The sequence below is a fragment of the Lithobates pipiens genome, unplaced genomic scaffold (genome assembly GCF_037356315.1).
Source record: "Lithobates pipiens isolate NorthernLeopardFrog02 unplaced genomic scaffold, aLitPip1_a1.2 Scaffold_18, whole genome shotgun sequence".
NCBI lineage: Eukaryota > Metazoa > Chordata > Amphibia > Anura > Ranidae > Lithobates > Lithobates pipiens.
The window spans coordinates 462,429,989-462,446,652 of NW_027507758.1; the positions used below are offsets into that span (position 1 = coordinate 462,429,989).

Consider the following 16,664-nt stretch of genomic DNA (forward strand, 5'->3'; position numbering starts at 1 on the left):
CAGATATTATACTAAGCCCAGAGACAGACAGGGAACTAGCATTTTTAGGTAAAAGTCAACAATGGCAGCCTTTTGTAGTTCTCCTAGTATAGGTTTCCTTCAAACACAGCTGTTCTTTAAAATAACTGTAAATACGTGCTGAACAAACAAGATGATCCAGTTAGGGTGTAATAGAGGTTTAATAATATTCACTGATAATTATGTAAAAAAATAATTGATGTCAAATGTATCTAGTGAAGGATTCTGCTATATTTGGCTCACCAGCTGTTTTAGAACTGAAAGTGCAGCCCTGTAAATTCTTCATCTGTGAAGTATACCTAAATGGAAAAGTAACCCGCATCTGCTAAAACTTGATTTTCAGTCTTGGGTAGGAGTCATATCACTGATGGCAGGATTTCTATAGCCCAATTTGATGATGGATTCTTCAGATAACTGATGTTATGCAGAACTGCAGTAGGAGCAGCAGGAACTCCATGGAGGAGTTCCTGTCTGTGATAATGCTAACCACAATGACAACCCATAACTAGGGATGAGCTTCGTGTTCGAGTCGAACGCATGTTCGACTCGAACATTGGCTGTTCGTCCGTTCGGCGAAATCCGAACACTTGGTCCGTTCGCGTCAAAATTTGTGTGCCGCTCACGGCCCACAATGCACTGCGATGGCGCAGTGCATTGCTGGCTCATGATTGTCCAAGCATGCACTGTGACCCCGCATGCTTGGCCAATCGCAGCGCCAGCAGCGAGGAGAGCCATGATTGGCCACAGGCAGGATGCCTGTGGCCAATCATAGCTCAGGCTGTGTAGTGCACGCCCCACACTATATAAGGCCGCCATTGAGGCGGCCTCGTGTAGTGTGTTGGCATCTGAAGCAGTGGGTGTTCTGTGTACCTTCAACACAGGTACACACCGATCGTTTTTGGCTGATTTCCTATCTTGCTCTTGTGTAGTGGTTATTGTCTGTGCCCTGACCGCAGTATACACCACTATATTCACCTCACCTATATAGCTAGTGATCTATCTTTAATAATAGAGCTTGAAGTCAGTAGTGTTAGGAGATAGTGCGTGCTGTCTGCGTGCTCTGTACCCAGTACATACCGCAATAATCCACCTACATAGCTGTTCTCTATTTGAGCCCAATTGCCATCTGCAGGAGTTATTGGAAGTTGTGTGTGCCTCCAGCACAGCACAGTATACATCTGTATATACCCCTTTATCTCTGATGTTTTCTGGTTATTGTCTGCATGCCCTGACCGCAGTATACACCGCGATATTCACCTCACCTATATAGCTAGTGATCTATCTTTAATAATAGAGCTTGCAGTCAGTAGTGTTAGGAGATAGTGCGTGCTGTCTGCATGCTCTGTACCCAGTACATACCGCTATAATCCACCTACATAGCTGTTCTCTATTTGAGCCCAATTGCCATCTGCAGGAGTTATTGGAAGTTGTGTGTGCCTCCAGCACAGCACAGTATACATCTGTATATACCCCTTTATCTCTGCTGTTCTATAAAAAAGGCATCTGCAGGAGTTAGTGTGTGTTGTGTGCCTCCAGCACAATATAAACTACCCAACTGCTGTTTTACCCAACTCCCTTCAGGCCATTACCATGTCTGGAAGGCCAGCAAGGAGAGGCAGACAGGCGCGAGCCGATAAAAGAGGGCAAGCAGGCTCTGTGTCTAGAGACAACAGTGCTGGTCGTAGACGCGGTGCATTGTCATCAGCACGTGGCGATGGGACATGCTTGTCCTTCTTTTCGGCAGCTGGACATGTTGAACCGCAACGCAACATGCCAACGACTTGGTAGAGTGGATGACCAAGCCCTCTTCATCCTCCTCATCCTCTCTCACCCAGTCTCAGGGTAGTAGCAAAGCAGCTGCCAACGCACCGTCTTCACCCCTCTCAATGTCATCATCAGTGACTCCTTCCCTAGACCCACCACGTCCTCCTGAGGAGTCTCCTGAACTCTTTGAGCACAGTGTTGGGTACATGCTCCAGGAGGATGCCCAGTGTTTGGTGGGCTCTGATGATGACACTCAGCTAGAGGAAGGCAGTAGCGTAAGCGCAGAGAGAGGGGATGCTCAAGAAGGACAGCAATCTGGCAGTCATGTTCCACAAGCTGCAGCATACTGCCAGGTTTGCTACAGCGATGAAGAGGGAGGGGATGATGAGGGCACTGACTCCACGTGGGTGCCTGGAAGGAGGGAGGAGGAGGAGGAGGAGGAGGCACATGTCCAACGAGGCAGGATGCCCTCCGGGGGCCAGCTTAGGGGCAGCACACCCACTGAATCACACCGCAGAGCTCCGCCTGTGCAGAGCGCTGCCTCTGCACGTTATTCTAAAAGTTCTTTGGTGTGGGCCTTTTTTGAGACGAGTGCATCAGATCGCACCGCTGCTATTTGCAACATATGTCTCAAGCGTATCTCACGTGGCCAAAACATCAGCCGCTTGGGCACCACATGCTTGACCAGACATATGTTGACCTGCCATGCAGCTCGTTGGCAAGCGTACATCAAAGACCCACACCAAAGAACAAAGCGGACCTCTCCTTGCTCCTCATCAGCTGGCATCTCCAACCCCACTAGACCTTCAGTCCTCTCTGAAACCTGCTCTGAGAGGAATGAAGGTGTAGAATTAGGTGTGTCACAGCCAAGTGCTTCCGGGAACTCTGCTAGTGGTACACCCACGTCCGATTATAACAGGCAAATGTCCCTGCCCCAGCTGCTGGTTCGGCGGAAGAAGTTTACTCCCAGCCATCCACATGCCCAGCGGTTGAATGCTAGCTTGGCTAAATTGCTAGCACTTCAACTGCTGCCTTTTCAGTTGGTAGACTCGGCCCCCTTCCGGGCAGGTACCCCGGCTTACAGGATGTCCTGAAGCAGGCCAGGAAAGTCTGTGTGCATTTCCGCCGATCATTAAATGCCTGTGCTCGGCTGGCTGAGCTCCAGAAGGAGTTGAACCTGCCCAAGAACCGCCTTATATGTGACATGCCCACCAGATAGAACTCAACATTGGCCATGCTGCAGCGGCTGCACACGCAGCAGAGGGCCATCAATGAGTACATGAGCGACTATGGCACCAGGACAGGGTCAGGGGAGCTTGGTTTTTTCTCACCACGCCAGTGGGGCATGATCAGGGATGCATGCACTGTCCTGTCACCGTTTGAGGAGGCCACAAGGATGGTGAGCAGTGACAGTGCATGCATCAGTGACACTGTACCTCTTGTCCACCTCTTGGAGCATACGCTGCATGGAATAATGGACAGGGCACTTGAGGCAGAACAGAGGCAGGAAGAGGAGGACTTCCTTGCCTCTCAAGGCCTCCTTTATCCAGACAGTGTTCCTGCTGTGCCACCCATCACACAGGAAGAGGATGAGGAGGAGGAAGAGGAGGAGGAGGATGATTGTGTCAGCATGGAGGTGGAGGCTGGCACTCAGCATCAGCAGCAGCAGCAGCAGTCTTGTAGGGATGATTTACAGTCCCAAAAAACACGTGGACTTGTACGTGGCTGGGAGGAGGTAGCTGCGGATCATGTTGTCCTTAGTGACCCAGAGGACTCCGGACCGAATACCTCAGCTAACCTACGCTGCATGGCCTCCCTGATTCTGCAAAGCCTGCGGAAGGATCCTCGTATTCTTCGGATCAAGGAGAGGGACCATTACTGGCTGGCCACTCTCCTTGATCCACGGTACAAGGGTAAGGTTGCCGACCTTATCTTGCCATCGCAGAGGGAGCAGAGGATGAGACTTCTCCGGGAGGCCTTGCAGAAAGGTCTGTGCAACGCGTTCCCAGAGACTGGGAGGTTACAAACTCCTGGTCCTGGACAACGTGTTGCTGAGGCATCGGTCAGAAGGAGCGGTGGAGAAGGTGGCCGTCTGACTGATGCTTTCAGACAATTTTTTAGTCCGCAGCCCCAAGGTATGATTGGTTCCAGCACCCATCGCCAGCGTCTGATTTACATGGTGCAGGAATACCTAGGGGCAAGGTCAGACTTGGACACCTTTCCCACCGAAAATCCTCTGGCTTACTGGGTCTTGAGGATGGATCACTGGCCAGAGCTTGCACAGTATGCAATTGAGCTACTGGCCTGTCCTGCATCCAGCGTTCTTTCGGAACGCACCTTCAGTGCTGCTGGTGGCTTTGTTACCGATCACAGGGTGCGCCTGTCCACCGAATCAGTTGATCGACTGACCTTCATCAAGATGAATCAGTCTTGGATCACCCACAGCTACCAAGCACCTGAAGCTGATGTAACCGAATAATTTTTTTGGAAATACCACATCCCTTCAAGACTGCCTATGCTGATGCTGAGTGACTGTCCTGTTATGTTGATTGTCTATCCTCTTCCTCCTCCGCTGATATCTTGGAAGAACATTTTTGGTTCTGGGTGATGCCAGCAGCCCAATTTTTCTGCCCCTGTTTAACAGGGGCGTTTAATTACAATTTTTGATGCAATGCTTTGCAGCAGGGCTAATTCCTGCAATAAAACTAGAGTATATGGCAGAGGTTGCAGTGTGGTGGCACCAGCACCAGTGCCTAAGGCCCAATTTTTCTGCCCCTGTTTAACAGGGGCGTTTAATTACAATTTTTGATGCAATGCTTTGCAGCAGGGCTAATTCCTGCAATAAAACTAGAGTATATGGCAGAGGTTGCAGTGTGGTGGCACCAGCACCAGTGCCTAAGGCCCAATTTTTCTGCCCCTGTTTAACAGGGGCATTTAATTACAATTTTTGATGCAATGCTTTGCAGCAGGGCTAATTCCTGCAATAAAACTAGAGTATATGGCAGAGGTTGCAGTGTGGTGGCACCAGCACCAGTGCCTAAGGCCCAATTTTTCTGCCCCTGTTTAACAGGGGCGTTTAATTACAATTTTTGATGCAATGCTTTGCAGCAGGGCTAATTCCTGCAATAAAACTAGAGTATATGGCAGAGGTTGCAGTGTGGTGGCACCAGCACCAGTGCCTAAGGCCCAATTTTTCTGCCCCTGTTTAACAGGGGCGTTTAATTACAATTTTTGATGCAATGCTTTGCAGCAGGGCTAATTCCTGCAATAAAACTAGAGTATATGGCAGAGGTTGCAGTGTGGTGGCACCAGCACCAGTGCTTAAGGCCCAATTTTTCTGCCCCTGTTTAACAGGGACGTTTAATTACAATTTTTGATGCAATGCTTTGCAGCAGGGCTAATTCCTGCAATAAAACTAGAGTATATGGCAGAGGTTGCAGTGTGGTGGCACCAGCACCAGTGCCTAAGGCCCAATTTTTCTGCCCCTGTTTAACAGGGACGTTTAATTACAATTTTTGATGCAATGCTTTGCAGCAGGGCTAATTCCAGCAAAAAAACTAGAGTATATGGAAGAGGTTGCAGTGTGGTGGCACCAGCAGCAGTGCCTAAGGCCAAATTTTTCTGCCCCTGTTTAACCACTACAATACAGGGCACTTTCGCCCCCTTCCTTCCCAGCCCAATTTTCAGCTTTCATCGCTCTAGCGCTTTCAGTGACAATTGCGCGGTCATGCTACACTGTACCCAAATGAAATTTTTATCATTTTGTTCGCACAAATAGAGATTTATTTTGGTGGTATTTATTCACGACTCCGTTTTTTATTTTTTGCGATATAAGCGCAAAAAACGGAAATCTGGAAAAAAAACTATATTTTCTTTTTTCTATTTTAAAAGAAATCCAATAAAATCTAATTTTGTCATAAATTTAAGCCAAAATGTATTCTGCTACATGTTTTTGGTAAAAAAAATTCCGTTAAGTGTATAATAATTGGTTTGTGTGATCACGGACATATGTACGCAAATGATCATGTACATATGTGTGCAGGTGATCACGTACATATGTGTGCACATAATCATTGGGACAAGTGATTTTAGTGGGACATATGTGGGGGACATGTTTTTATTATTAGGGACATGTGTTTTTATTTTTTGGGGACATGTATGTTTTGGGGACATGTGTGTTATGGGGACATATGTGGGGACTGTGTTTACACTGTGTGGTGTGTTGTGTGTTTACACTAGACTGAAGATCAGTGAGTAAAAAGCTGTAAAAAACAGCTCATACTCACTGATCATCAGCCGGCTGCAGCAATCTGCTCTCCTCTCCTCAGCAATGACTTCTGTGTGAGGAGAGGAGGAGCCGATTGCCTAGCAACCGGCTGTTTGTTTACATCACATGACGGCCGTGATTGGACACGGCCATCATGTGATCAGGAGGGCCAATCACAGAGCCCTCCTGCTGATCTGAGATGCGCCGTGTCCCGGTGACACGGGCGCATCGGGATCGCGCCGCTGCGCGGGCACGCGCGCGCGCGGTCCCGCTCCTCCTGATGGACGTTCCTGAACGTCCTATCAGGAGTAGACGGCTCCCACCCGGCCGTATATGTGCATTGGCCGGGTGGGAAGTGGTTAACAGGGACATGTAATTACAATTCTTGATATAATATTTCACAGGAGGGCCCCTTCCTGTGCCCACCCAGAGTAACGGTGAGGACTTATAGTGTTGTGGCAACAGCACCACAACCACCAAAGGTCAATTTTTCTACCACTGTTCAACAATGGCATGTAATTACAATTCTTGATATAATCGTTCACAGCAGGGCGCTCCAGCGCCCACCAAGAGTCACTTTCAGGGCTTACAATGTTGTGGCAAAACCAACACCTTGTTCCGCCATTTCTGCAGAGCATATAGGGCAGGCCCCTACTTTCAAACATCCAACTTACAAACATCTCCTACTTGCAAACGCAAGGAGACAGCAGCAAGTGAGATGAAAAAAGATGGACGACAAAACAAATTATACAGGGGTGATAACCCTTCCCTATGTTTTCCAAAAAGCTTAAAAATAGTTTTTTTGACTGGAGCTACACTTTAAAAATGTACCAGTTGAAAATTTTTTTATATAGAGCCAAATTTAATAGGGACAATGAAATTGAATTTCAACTCTGTACAATAAATGTATGAGCTTGATAGCAAATAAATAAATTGTCTTTATCTATTTCAGGTACTTACTGTATATAGCGCTGACAGTTTACACAGTGCTTTATACAGGCATACCCAACTTTTAAGTATGCAATGGGGTTTATTTACTAAAGCTGAAAAGTGCAAAATCAGGCTCCCTTCTGCATAGAAACCAATGAGCTTCTAACCTCAGCTTGTTCAATTAAGCTTTGGTAATAAAACCTGGAAGCTCATTGATTTATATGCAGAAGGGAGCCTGATTTTGCACTTTCCAGCTTTAGTAAATGAAGCCAATTGTGTTGTTAAAAGTGGGGTATGCCTGTATATATATTGTACATTCACATCAGTCCCTACCCTCAAGGCTTACAAACTAAGGTCCCTAACTCACATTCATACTAGGACCAATTTAGAGAGGATCTAATTAACCTACCAACATGTCTTTGGAGTATGGGAAGAAACCCACGCAGGCACAGGTTGGGATTTGAACCAGTGACTCTTTTTGCTGCTAGGTGAAAGTGCTATCCACTCATAAATAAATACATAAACTCCACAAGATTGTCCAATTAGGACTTCATATGACATGGAATGCACATAAAATAGTAATGGAGGTTAATACTAAATGGATATTAATTATTATTAAATATTAATCAGTGTTTATTATTTAAACAGTTATTAATTATTTGGTGATACTATTAATAGTTTAACTGAAACTCCAGGAAAACAGCTAAATTCAGTTTAAATAAATATATATTTATTATTTTTAAATGACAAATACTTTGTAAATCTGAACAGCCAAATCTTGTAATTTACACACATTTGCTTTACAATACAGACAGACAGGTGACACCTGTAGCTCCTAAGCAATTTATGTCCCAAGATCAGAACTATAATAGTATAGTTGTAGTATAGTAATTTGAAGAGAAATAAGGAGGTTTGACATATTTCTGACACTCCTTTAAGCATTCCTGCTTTGGACCTGTGAATCCAAAGTACTTAAGTCAGGCAGCCAGGCAACTAACATTTTCAAAAAGAGACCAGCAATGGCATCTTTCATTCTTCCTTTTTGAAAGAGTCACTTGTGGGAAGGTTTTACTTAAAAAGAGAGATGGTTTTTATTATTGCATGGAGCAAAATATTAATTTCAACCTGTTGATACCCTAATAGCAAAATAGCATCTTTTCCCCCTATGTCGCTAAAATTATTATTTTTTAAATATCATAAAACATTTTCATGGAAAGAGTTTTTTTTCTAAGCATTTAAATAAATTGTGATCAAATTATATGACAAATTGAACTGAATAAAATAAATAAAAATTGCTGAAAATGATTCTGTCAATAGAAAAAAAAAAACATAAAACCAAGGTCTCCCTGTATAGAAAAGAATGAATAAGCTACCTGTTCTGACAACTATGTCTCTGATCTTCCCTGGCTACAAAGGTTGAAGTATTTTTAGCATCCAGTATATTTATGGGTGTGTTGAATGCTTGGTTCCCTGCAGAGCACTGTGGTTTGATCTGACATATCAAACCAGAGCTGAAGATTGAATGCTGAAGATTGTTTGGGTACCATAGAGAGTGAAGGGGCAAAAAAATATTAATTACAGGCAGTCTCCAGTGTCATTTAGCATTAAAGTGCCAATTAAAATAATAAATATGATATACTTACCTAATCTGTGCAATGTTATTTCACAGAGCAGCCCCTTGTCTTCTCTTCTGGACTCCCCTGCCAACACATTCTGCTCCTTCTGTTCTGTGTATGCCCCCATAGCAAGTTGTGTGCTATCTGGGCACATGTGTGGGCGCTCTCCTGAGCCAGGTTGTGTGTGTCCATGGACACAAACAGCATGGTTTAGCCCTGTGCTCAGCTCCCATTTCACAGGAGTTGACTGACAAGTGTTTGAGGATGGAGGGGGCACAAAGCAAGTGCTAAATGGAATGCATTAAGATAAAAACCATTGTAACTTTAGAACCAATTTAATAGCTAAATTCATCCATATTGAATTATGTTGTATGAACAACATCTGTTAAATTTGTTTGTCCCAGACAGGTGCTCATGAGCTGTTTTGTTCTTACTAACTTGACAATATATTGTACTGTGCATTAGTTGCAGTAACTATAGATTACTGACATGAATGTATTCTAAAGTAAAGCATTTTAACGAGAGATCTTCTTTTTATATTTCAGTAAACAAGCACAAACCTTGGATTGAGACCTCATATCATGGAGTTATCACCGAGAACAATGATACAGTTATATTGGATCCGCCTCTCGTCGCACTGGACAAAGATGCCCCAGTTCCATTTGCAGGTAGGACGATGCACAATTATGTGTTGTTTCTGTGTTGACACTGTGTTTGGTGTCAAACTTTTGGGATTTATGATGCGCTGTTTATAGCTGAGGTGTTATTAAATTTTTTTCTATTTGTTTCATTAATGGAATTATGCATGTTCTCATGGATACATTTTGAACAGAAGAGTTATATAGATAAATATACCTGTACAATTTGTGAGGATTTTTCTCCTAGGAGATTGCTGGGTTGCTTTTTTTGTCAGTAACAATGTTTTCCATTATTATTCCTAATTTCCCTAATTTCAATCCAGTTTGTTGTTAAAGGTCAAGTGGTCTCCTTTGTTCCTTGAGTGAATGTTAGGCTGCTGACCCTATTTAGTCAATGACAGGTAACCAAAAATGTTGAACACTGAGATCTCTATGCAATTTCTACTTGAAGCAGCCTGTTCTAAGCTCTCTTTTCAGTATAGAGATAAGATGCTCCAATCGGCAGCTATCTTTTGGGCAGTTTATATTTCTTAGGCCTACAGCATAGGAACTAGGCAGGGCCAAGGCCCAAGAAAGACCCTGCTTTAAAGTGGCATCCTTAGCAGGCAAAAGCTCAGAAGGTAAGACCGCTCTAGAAGTTTGCACCAAATATTTATTGTCTTTCTTCATCACATCGAACTCAACCAAAATCCTCAATGATTGTCTGAAACAAATAAATACCATATTTAACGGCGTATAACATGCACCTTAACTTTAAGAGGGAAGTTTCAGAAAAAAAGCTTAAATTTTAAAGTAAGGGTCAGTGCTCTGCAGACTCACCAGTGCCCATCAATGCAGCCTGATCTATGCCCATCTGCAGCCTCTAATATGCCCATTATTGCAGCCTGTTTAGTGCCCATCTGCAGCCTCTAACATGCCCATCTGCAGCCTCTAACATGCCCACCATTGCAGCCTGTTTAGTGTCCACCTGCAGGCTTTAATGTGCTAATTACTGCAGCCTGTTTAGTGCCCATTTGCAGCCTCTACCATGCCCATCATTGCAGCCTGTTTAGTACACATCTGCAGGCTCGCCTTTTCCGATGATTGCAGCCGCGCCAGTGCTGGATGACACAGATCCACAATCTCCTGTGTATCCGGCACTCAGTCACTCACAGTCCCGCCTGGCTCATATCATGGACAGAACAGTGGTCCAATGCCAGGCCAGGGGGGCAGGACTGTGTGTGACTGAGCGCTGAATACACTGGAGATTGCAGCTGTGTGTAATCCAGCGGTGCTCGTCCCCTCCTTCCACACGAGGCAGCAGGGATCTGCAATTTGTAACTCCCGTGCATGTACAGAGGAGTTCATTCCAGAATGCTATGAATGTACATTCTAAGGAAGATTGCGAACGGGTAGGTAAATTTGTTTTACTGAAAAAAGAGCATGTCTACTCACATTTCGTTTTTTTTTTTAAACAGTTTAGCTCCACTCTAGGGCAGGGTCCCATCACATATCATATGCAGATAACTACATAAGAAGATTCAGTTTATTTCATGAACATCTGTGCCCTTGGTTATGTGATCTCACTCACTCAGTCACACTTTGACCATTGTGGCCACGTGGCATCATATACCGTAGATGTGTTCAAAGGATTGTACTCTGAATTTATTTACAGGGCTGAACTTCTAGGATTCCTGTACATTATTCAATAATAACATGTCTATTTGACACCACTTCTAGATGAGGTTCAGCAAACATGTTGACATGCCTCACATTGTCACTCTTACAGCACATGGCTTTGTAGGTTGCAGAAATATCTTCATCGTGCACAGGGCAGATGTCCTATCAAGGTTGTAATGGTGTATACACAATTTTACCACTCTCCCTAACACTCTGACAGCCTTCATATTACAAGAACGTGTTCAATACTCAGCACATTTGGAAGCTCTCTGCAGAAACACCCAGCAGCTGTTAATCTCATAAAATGGCATTATGTGACACCTGTTTCATCCCGCCTGCACGACCAGGGCACTAATGCAGATGGGTTATGGTAATGGACTTCAGGATACATTAGTTTGGGATTGGTAGTTATATGTGTAATGGATCGAAAGAAAAGGAAAGCTGTTTTCTGAGAATAAGGATTTAAAATATTCAACTTTTAACTATTGCCCTTTAACCTACCATCTGCTGGAAAGGGATGTTGTAGATATAAAAGTGATTAATGCACATGTGCATTAATAAACCAATAATGTCTTTAAACATATTGAGGAGGACTTTCATACCATACCACATTAATGTCTTTCTGAGGGTAGTTTTTTTTTTTCAAATGAGATTATATGGAGCTAAATCCTGCCAGATTTAAAGAAAAAAATGTATTCATACATACTGCCCAACTTTTCAACTTCAGAATGAGGGACACTTGAAGGAGAAATTGACCTGCAATGCATAGTGTGAGTGTGGCCAAACTCTTAACAGTGGAAGGGACTTGATGGCATGGTTAAAAAAAATAGGCTTCCTTGTACCTATGAAATATGTTTTGATTGCTTTGTCTGAGTCTACATCATTAAAACATTCAAGGACTGTATAATAACCAGCAACTGTTGAGTCACTGAACACTTTGGAAAGAAGTATATGATGTACAGTATTGTGTACATGGTGCAGGAGTGTGTTATGCAGAACACAGGGGCTGGAGAGTGCTGAAGTCTGTGTCGGGTTTATGATACATAGCGTCAACTGCTGGGGTCTAGGGCGTCATCAAAGGACCTTTGATGATGCCCTGTGGGAGGGCAAAACCTTGACGCAACTTCTGGTATTACTGACGTCACTTCTGGTCCCGTTAAAACGCACGCCAGGAACGATCTTTTCACATGTTCGGATTTATATTTTAAGCCTGTTTGATCGTATTTTTTGTAAGTACCCATTCCCCTGTGCAAATAAATTCCTTTTAATGGTACTTCACTATCAGTTCCATTTTTTCTTCACTTTTGGGTAACTGTTTTGTCCTGTTGAGAAACTTCTAAAGCCGCGTACACACGGGCGGACTGTCTGGCCAACTTAGTCCGTCGAAACACATTTCAGCGGACAGTCCGCTCGTGTGTGGGCTTCAGCGGACTTTTTCAGCGTGCAGTCTGGCGGACTAAGTATTTCGGAATTTCCGTAATATTGTCCGTCCAACTTTGGTTTCAGCGGACAATCCGCTCGTGAGTAGGCTAGTTCGACGGACTAAGTATGGCGCATGCTCAGAAAGGATTTACACGGCCAAAGGTTGCATTGCTGTGTATTGGACTTCCTATTTCTAGTCCCGTCGTACGTGATGTACACGTCATCGCGCAAGCTTTCGACGGACTGTTGTTCATCCGTGTGTGGTCAAGTCCGTTCATTCGAAAGTAGGACGGACTGTCCGTCGGATTGTCTGACGGACTAAGTTGGCCATACAGTCCGCCCGTGTGTACGCGGCTTTAAAGAAACTTCGGATTTCAAGATCTGATACCACATCCACCATTCCTGGATACCATTACAAAGCTTTAACCTCCCTGGCGGTATGATTATGTCAGGAATTTAGTACCAAAAGCGATGCAATTTTTTGCATGGAAATTTGTTGTTATGTATTATAGGCCTGCAATTCTTAGTAATTACTTACTTAAACCTGACCAAACAAGACTCTAGCAGACATCCCAGATGTGATAAAGTTTGAAACACAAAATCATGAATTATAATCTAATAAATAATATAATTTTATTCAATAATGTAATACAAAATAATTTAATTTGTCAAACAAAGAAAATTCAATAAACATCCTGAGTGTGATAAATTTTGAAACAAGGTACAGCACACAGTCCGACGTCACAATCCGGACAATGGAACCTGCTTTCTTTTCAGACTTTCTTTCCATTGCTATGTCTCTTTGAACAGCAAACCATGCACATCCTGGTAGGTGCTGTCTTTTTTTTTTCTGCGGTTGGCGGTATGTAGTCCATAAAGTGACGACCTGTTCTGGCTTGGCAACGCCAACAGCACGTCGTCCAGGTCTGTTCACAGCTATGATGGCGTCTGGTGTTTGACAAAAATCTGCTCAGCCACCTTCCAGATAAAGTCAGAATAATAAACAAGAGGCTTGTCACTCTTTGCTCTGTACAGAATATATGAATTCCAAAGTCATTGTTCCAGAAGATACCGGAGAATCTTTTTATATTTTTTTTTTGGTGTTTGCGCACAGCTGGATAAAATGTCATTGCCTGATCAGCTCTCTCAACACCTCCTATAGTGCAATTATAGTCTATCACGACTTGCGGCTTCAACACATCTTTCCCACCTTTTGTGTGGACCATGGCAGTGGAGGTATTGTGCACCGTACTCATGAGACACACATCCTTCTTGACTCGCCGACGCATTGCCATCATCTCGTTTTTTCTTGGAAAACATAGATGGCATGTCACATTGGTTAGGCGTAATGGTACCTATGCATCGCCTTTGTTTTGTAGCAAAACCTAAAACAGTTCCGGAGATGTGTAGAAATTGTCCATAGTCACACAATATCCCTGGTTCAGCAATAGATCCAGCAGTGTAAGGACAGATGATGTGGCCATCCCATGGCCGCTGTACCTGGGGCTGAACTTCGTGCCTTTACCGGTGTAAACGACCAAATTCCAGATGTACCCAGTAGCTGATTCACAGAGCATGTATGATTTGATGCCAAACCACGCTTTTTTGGATGCAATAAACTGTATACAGCTTAGGCGTCCCTTGTAGGCCATCAAACTTTCATCCACGCTGAGGTCCCTTTCTGCCACGTAGGTCCGCTGGAAATTGGTCCTGATAATTTGGCATACCTCCCAGATTTTTTTTAGTTTGGGCGCAGGATGCGTGGCCTCATCAAACTCTTCATTGTTCATGAAGTGGAAATACTTCATGATGAGGGAAAACCGGTATTCTGACATCACAGTGCCAAAAACGGAGTGGCCAGTAATTTATTGGTGGTCCAGTACCATTTCTGGAGTGGTTTCCCTACCAACCCCTGAAGAATGATGAGTCCCAGAAACTGCCAGATGCTTTGGTCACCGGTTCCCACTTTCTGCTTCGGGAAAACCTGGCATGCAGCGTAGCAGATTGCTGCTCTTGGTAGCGATTTGTCTCTGTGACAGTTTTTCAATTACCTCTTCAGTGAGGAATAATTGCAGGTATGCCAGAGGGTTGTCACGCTCAACATCTACCTTCATCCCAGGTGATCCAGTGAAGGGGAATCTTGGGGGCGCTACCTGGTCTGTATCACAGTCAATAGGGCACCAAGTGCGCACATCGCTGAGGTCAGGTGCAGGATCATCACCGCTGTCACTTGCCAGATCAGTGTCAGTGTCAGGCGACAAGTCTCCCCACGACTCGCTATCGCTCAGTTCTGCGAGCAACTCCGTGTCGGTGTCGCTGTCACTCAACTTGTCCAAAGGCGATTTTGTAGCAAAGTGGTGCTTTTTTGATGCCATGTTATAAATATTTTATTGGGAAAAATTGGAGGCAAGGGACACTGTACATTAATCAGTCAGATCTGAGATGATACAGTGTAATCCTCTCAGATTACAGTGTATCACCTCTTTTTATGTGTTTGTGTTTATGTTTCAGTTTTGAAATTCCCGCCCATTTCCACTCCCATTGGTTGCAGGGAACGGAACCTAGAAGTCAGATGCTGGTGATCTTGTGGCGATCGCGCCGGTGATCACAGCAGAGGACAGCGGAGGACATTGCTGGATCACCAGGAGAAGGTAAGGTCTCCACTGGCAGCTCTGCAATGTCACCCCGAGCGTGACTCGGGGTTACCGCTCCTGGCACAGAAAATCAACCCCGAGTCATGCTCGGGGATACCGCCAGGGAGGTTAAGTGACCCACGAGACTGAAAAGCTGGGGGTCGTCTCAATCCGGTGAGTGGGGACACATGAGGGGGTGTTGTACACCCGAATATTTCAAAATCCTTTTACACTGCTTACAGTACCTTCGGATTGGAGCACTTTTTGTCACTTTTTTGTTTGGTTTAATATACATTGTGATATTTTTTCATTGTGTTTGCGAGTGTTATATTTAATTCTTTATGTTTTTCAAGTGATTAGCACTTTGTGTGTAGCAGCTGCATTTTTATTTTATTTTATTTTTTACACCATTTAGCGCAAGTTTATATATTTAGTTTATATTTTTTCACAAACAGCCATTACTTGCTAATACTGGAAAGCTGGAGAGACTCAATGCTTGTCTAAGGCACATATACATGTGAGTGTAAATCTTTTATATGACCTTTTAAACTATTAAAGCATGGCATTTTGCACAAGGAATATTAGCTGCAGCATAGCCTACATTATATAATACAGAAAAAAATGGAATTTGTTTTGCGCCAGTGGCACACAATATACCAATGAACTAGCTCTCTACCTGGCTGATGGAATTCATTGTTCCCGCATATATTTTGCCTTACATCCACCAACTGGCTGACTGCACCCCTAACCTTCTTCTCCGCCCTCCCCAGCTCGAGCCTCGAAAGGGCTGACACATGCTAGCACTACCTTGACTGAATTTCTACTATGGCTCTTGCCATGGTGATGCTATGTGGGCCAGTATACTTGGCATCTGGATGATTGTCTTTTATGTATTTTATGTCATTGTTTGGTATGTTTTTGAGCTCAAATAAACAAACAATTTCTTTGTAAAAGCTGTCCTCACTTTTCTGTCACTATCTCAGCTCACTAGGTTTCTTGCCCTAAGGAACAGTTTTTCTCTATGAATTCCTCCCACCCCACCCTAACGCAGATTCTCCAGCTCCTAGTGTAAATCTTATCTCTCCCTAATCACCCACAGATCTTCTTCCAGCCCCAGATCCTCCCTCCCAGCACAATTGCACAAATACTCCAACCCCAAATCTCCTAACACAAAGCCACCCCATCCCTCAATCCCTGCACAAACCCTTCTTGCCCTCTTCAAAACCCTCCAGGACAAATCCTGCCCCCCATCCCTAAACCCCTCTCCAGCAAAAATCCTCTCCCCACGTCTAGCACAAATCCTCTCCCCCAAGTCCTCCCTTCTAGCACAACCCCCCCCCCCCCCCATCCTGAGTCAAATCCTCTCCACCCAGCTTTCCCAGCACAAATCCTCTTTCCCCCAAAGATCCCCCCCACCAGCACATGTCCGCTCCCCAGTTCTATCACAAATCCCCCCTCCCAGTACAGACCCTAAAAACATAAATCCCTTTTCCTTCTAAATAAATCCATACTCCCCAACCGTCCTAGTTTTAGTGGGACCTTCCCCATATATGAACAAAATCCTGCAAATCTGCACTATAACAGGCTGTGGGAAACTTGTGTTCCATGCTCGTTTCCCGCACCACATTCAAAAATGCACTGCAGTTGTGTTCTGCAGTGTGTATTAATGTTAACTTAACAACACCCCAAATGTAGGTCACAGGTGCCATGATCGTCC

General features: G+C 44.3%; 1 protein-coding gene across 1 annotated transcript in view; it reads left to right on the forward strand.

Annotated features, from left to right (window-relative positions):
- The window catches only part of CLSTN2 (calsyntenin 2), a 1,222,812-nt gene that overhangs the window by 516,867 nt on the left and 689,281 nt on the right, over positions 1-16,664 (forward strand). The window contains exon 2 of the mRNA XM_077488275.1: positions 9,141-9,263. Coding sequence (XP_077344401.1) covers positions 9,141-9,263 — 123 coding nt within the window. The remainder of the gene's footprint in view (positions 1-9,140; positions 9,264-16,664) is intronic.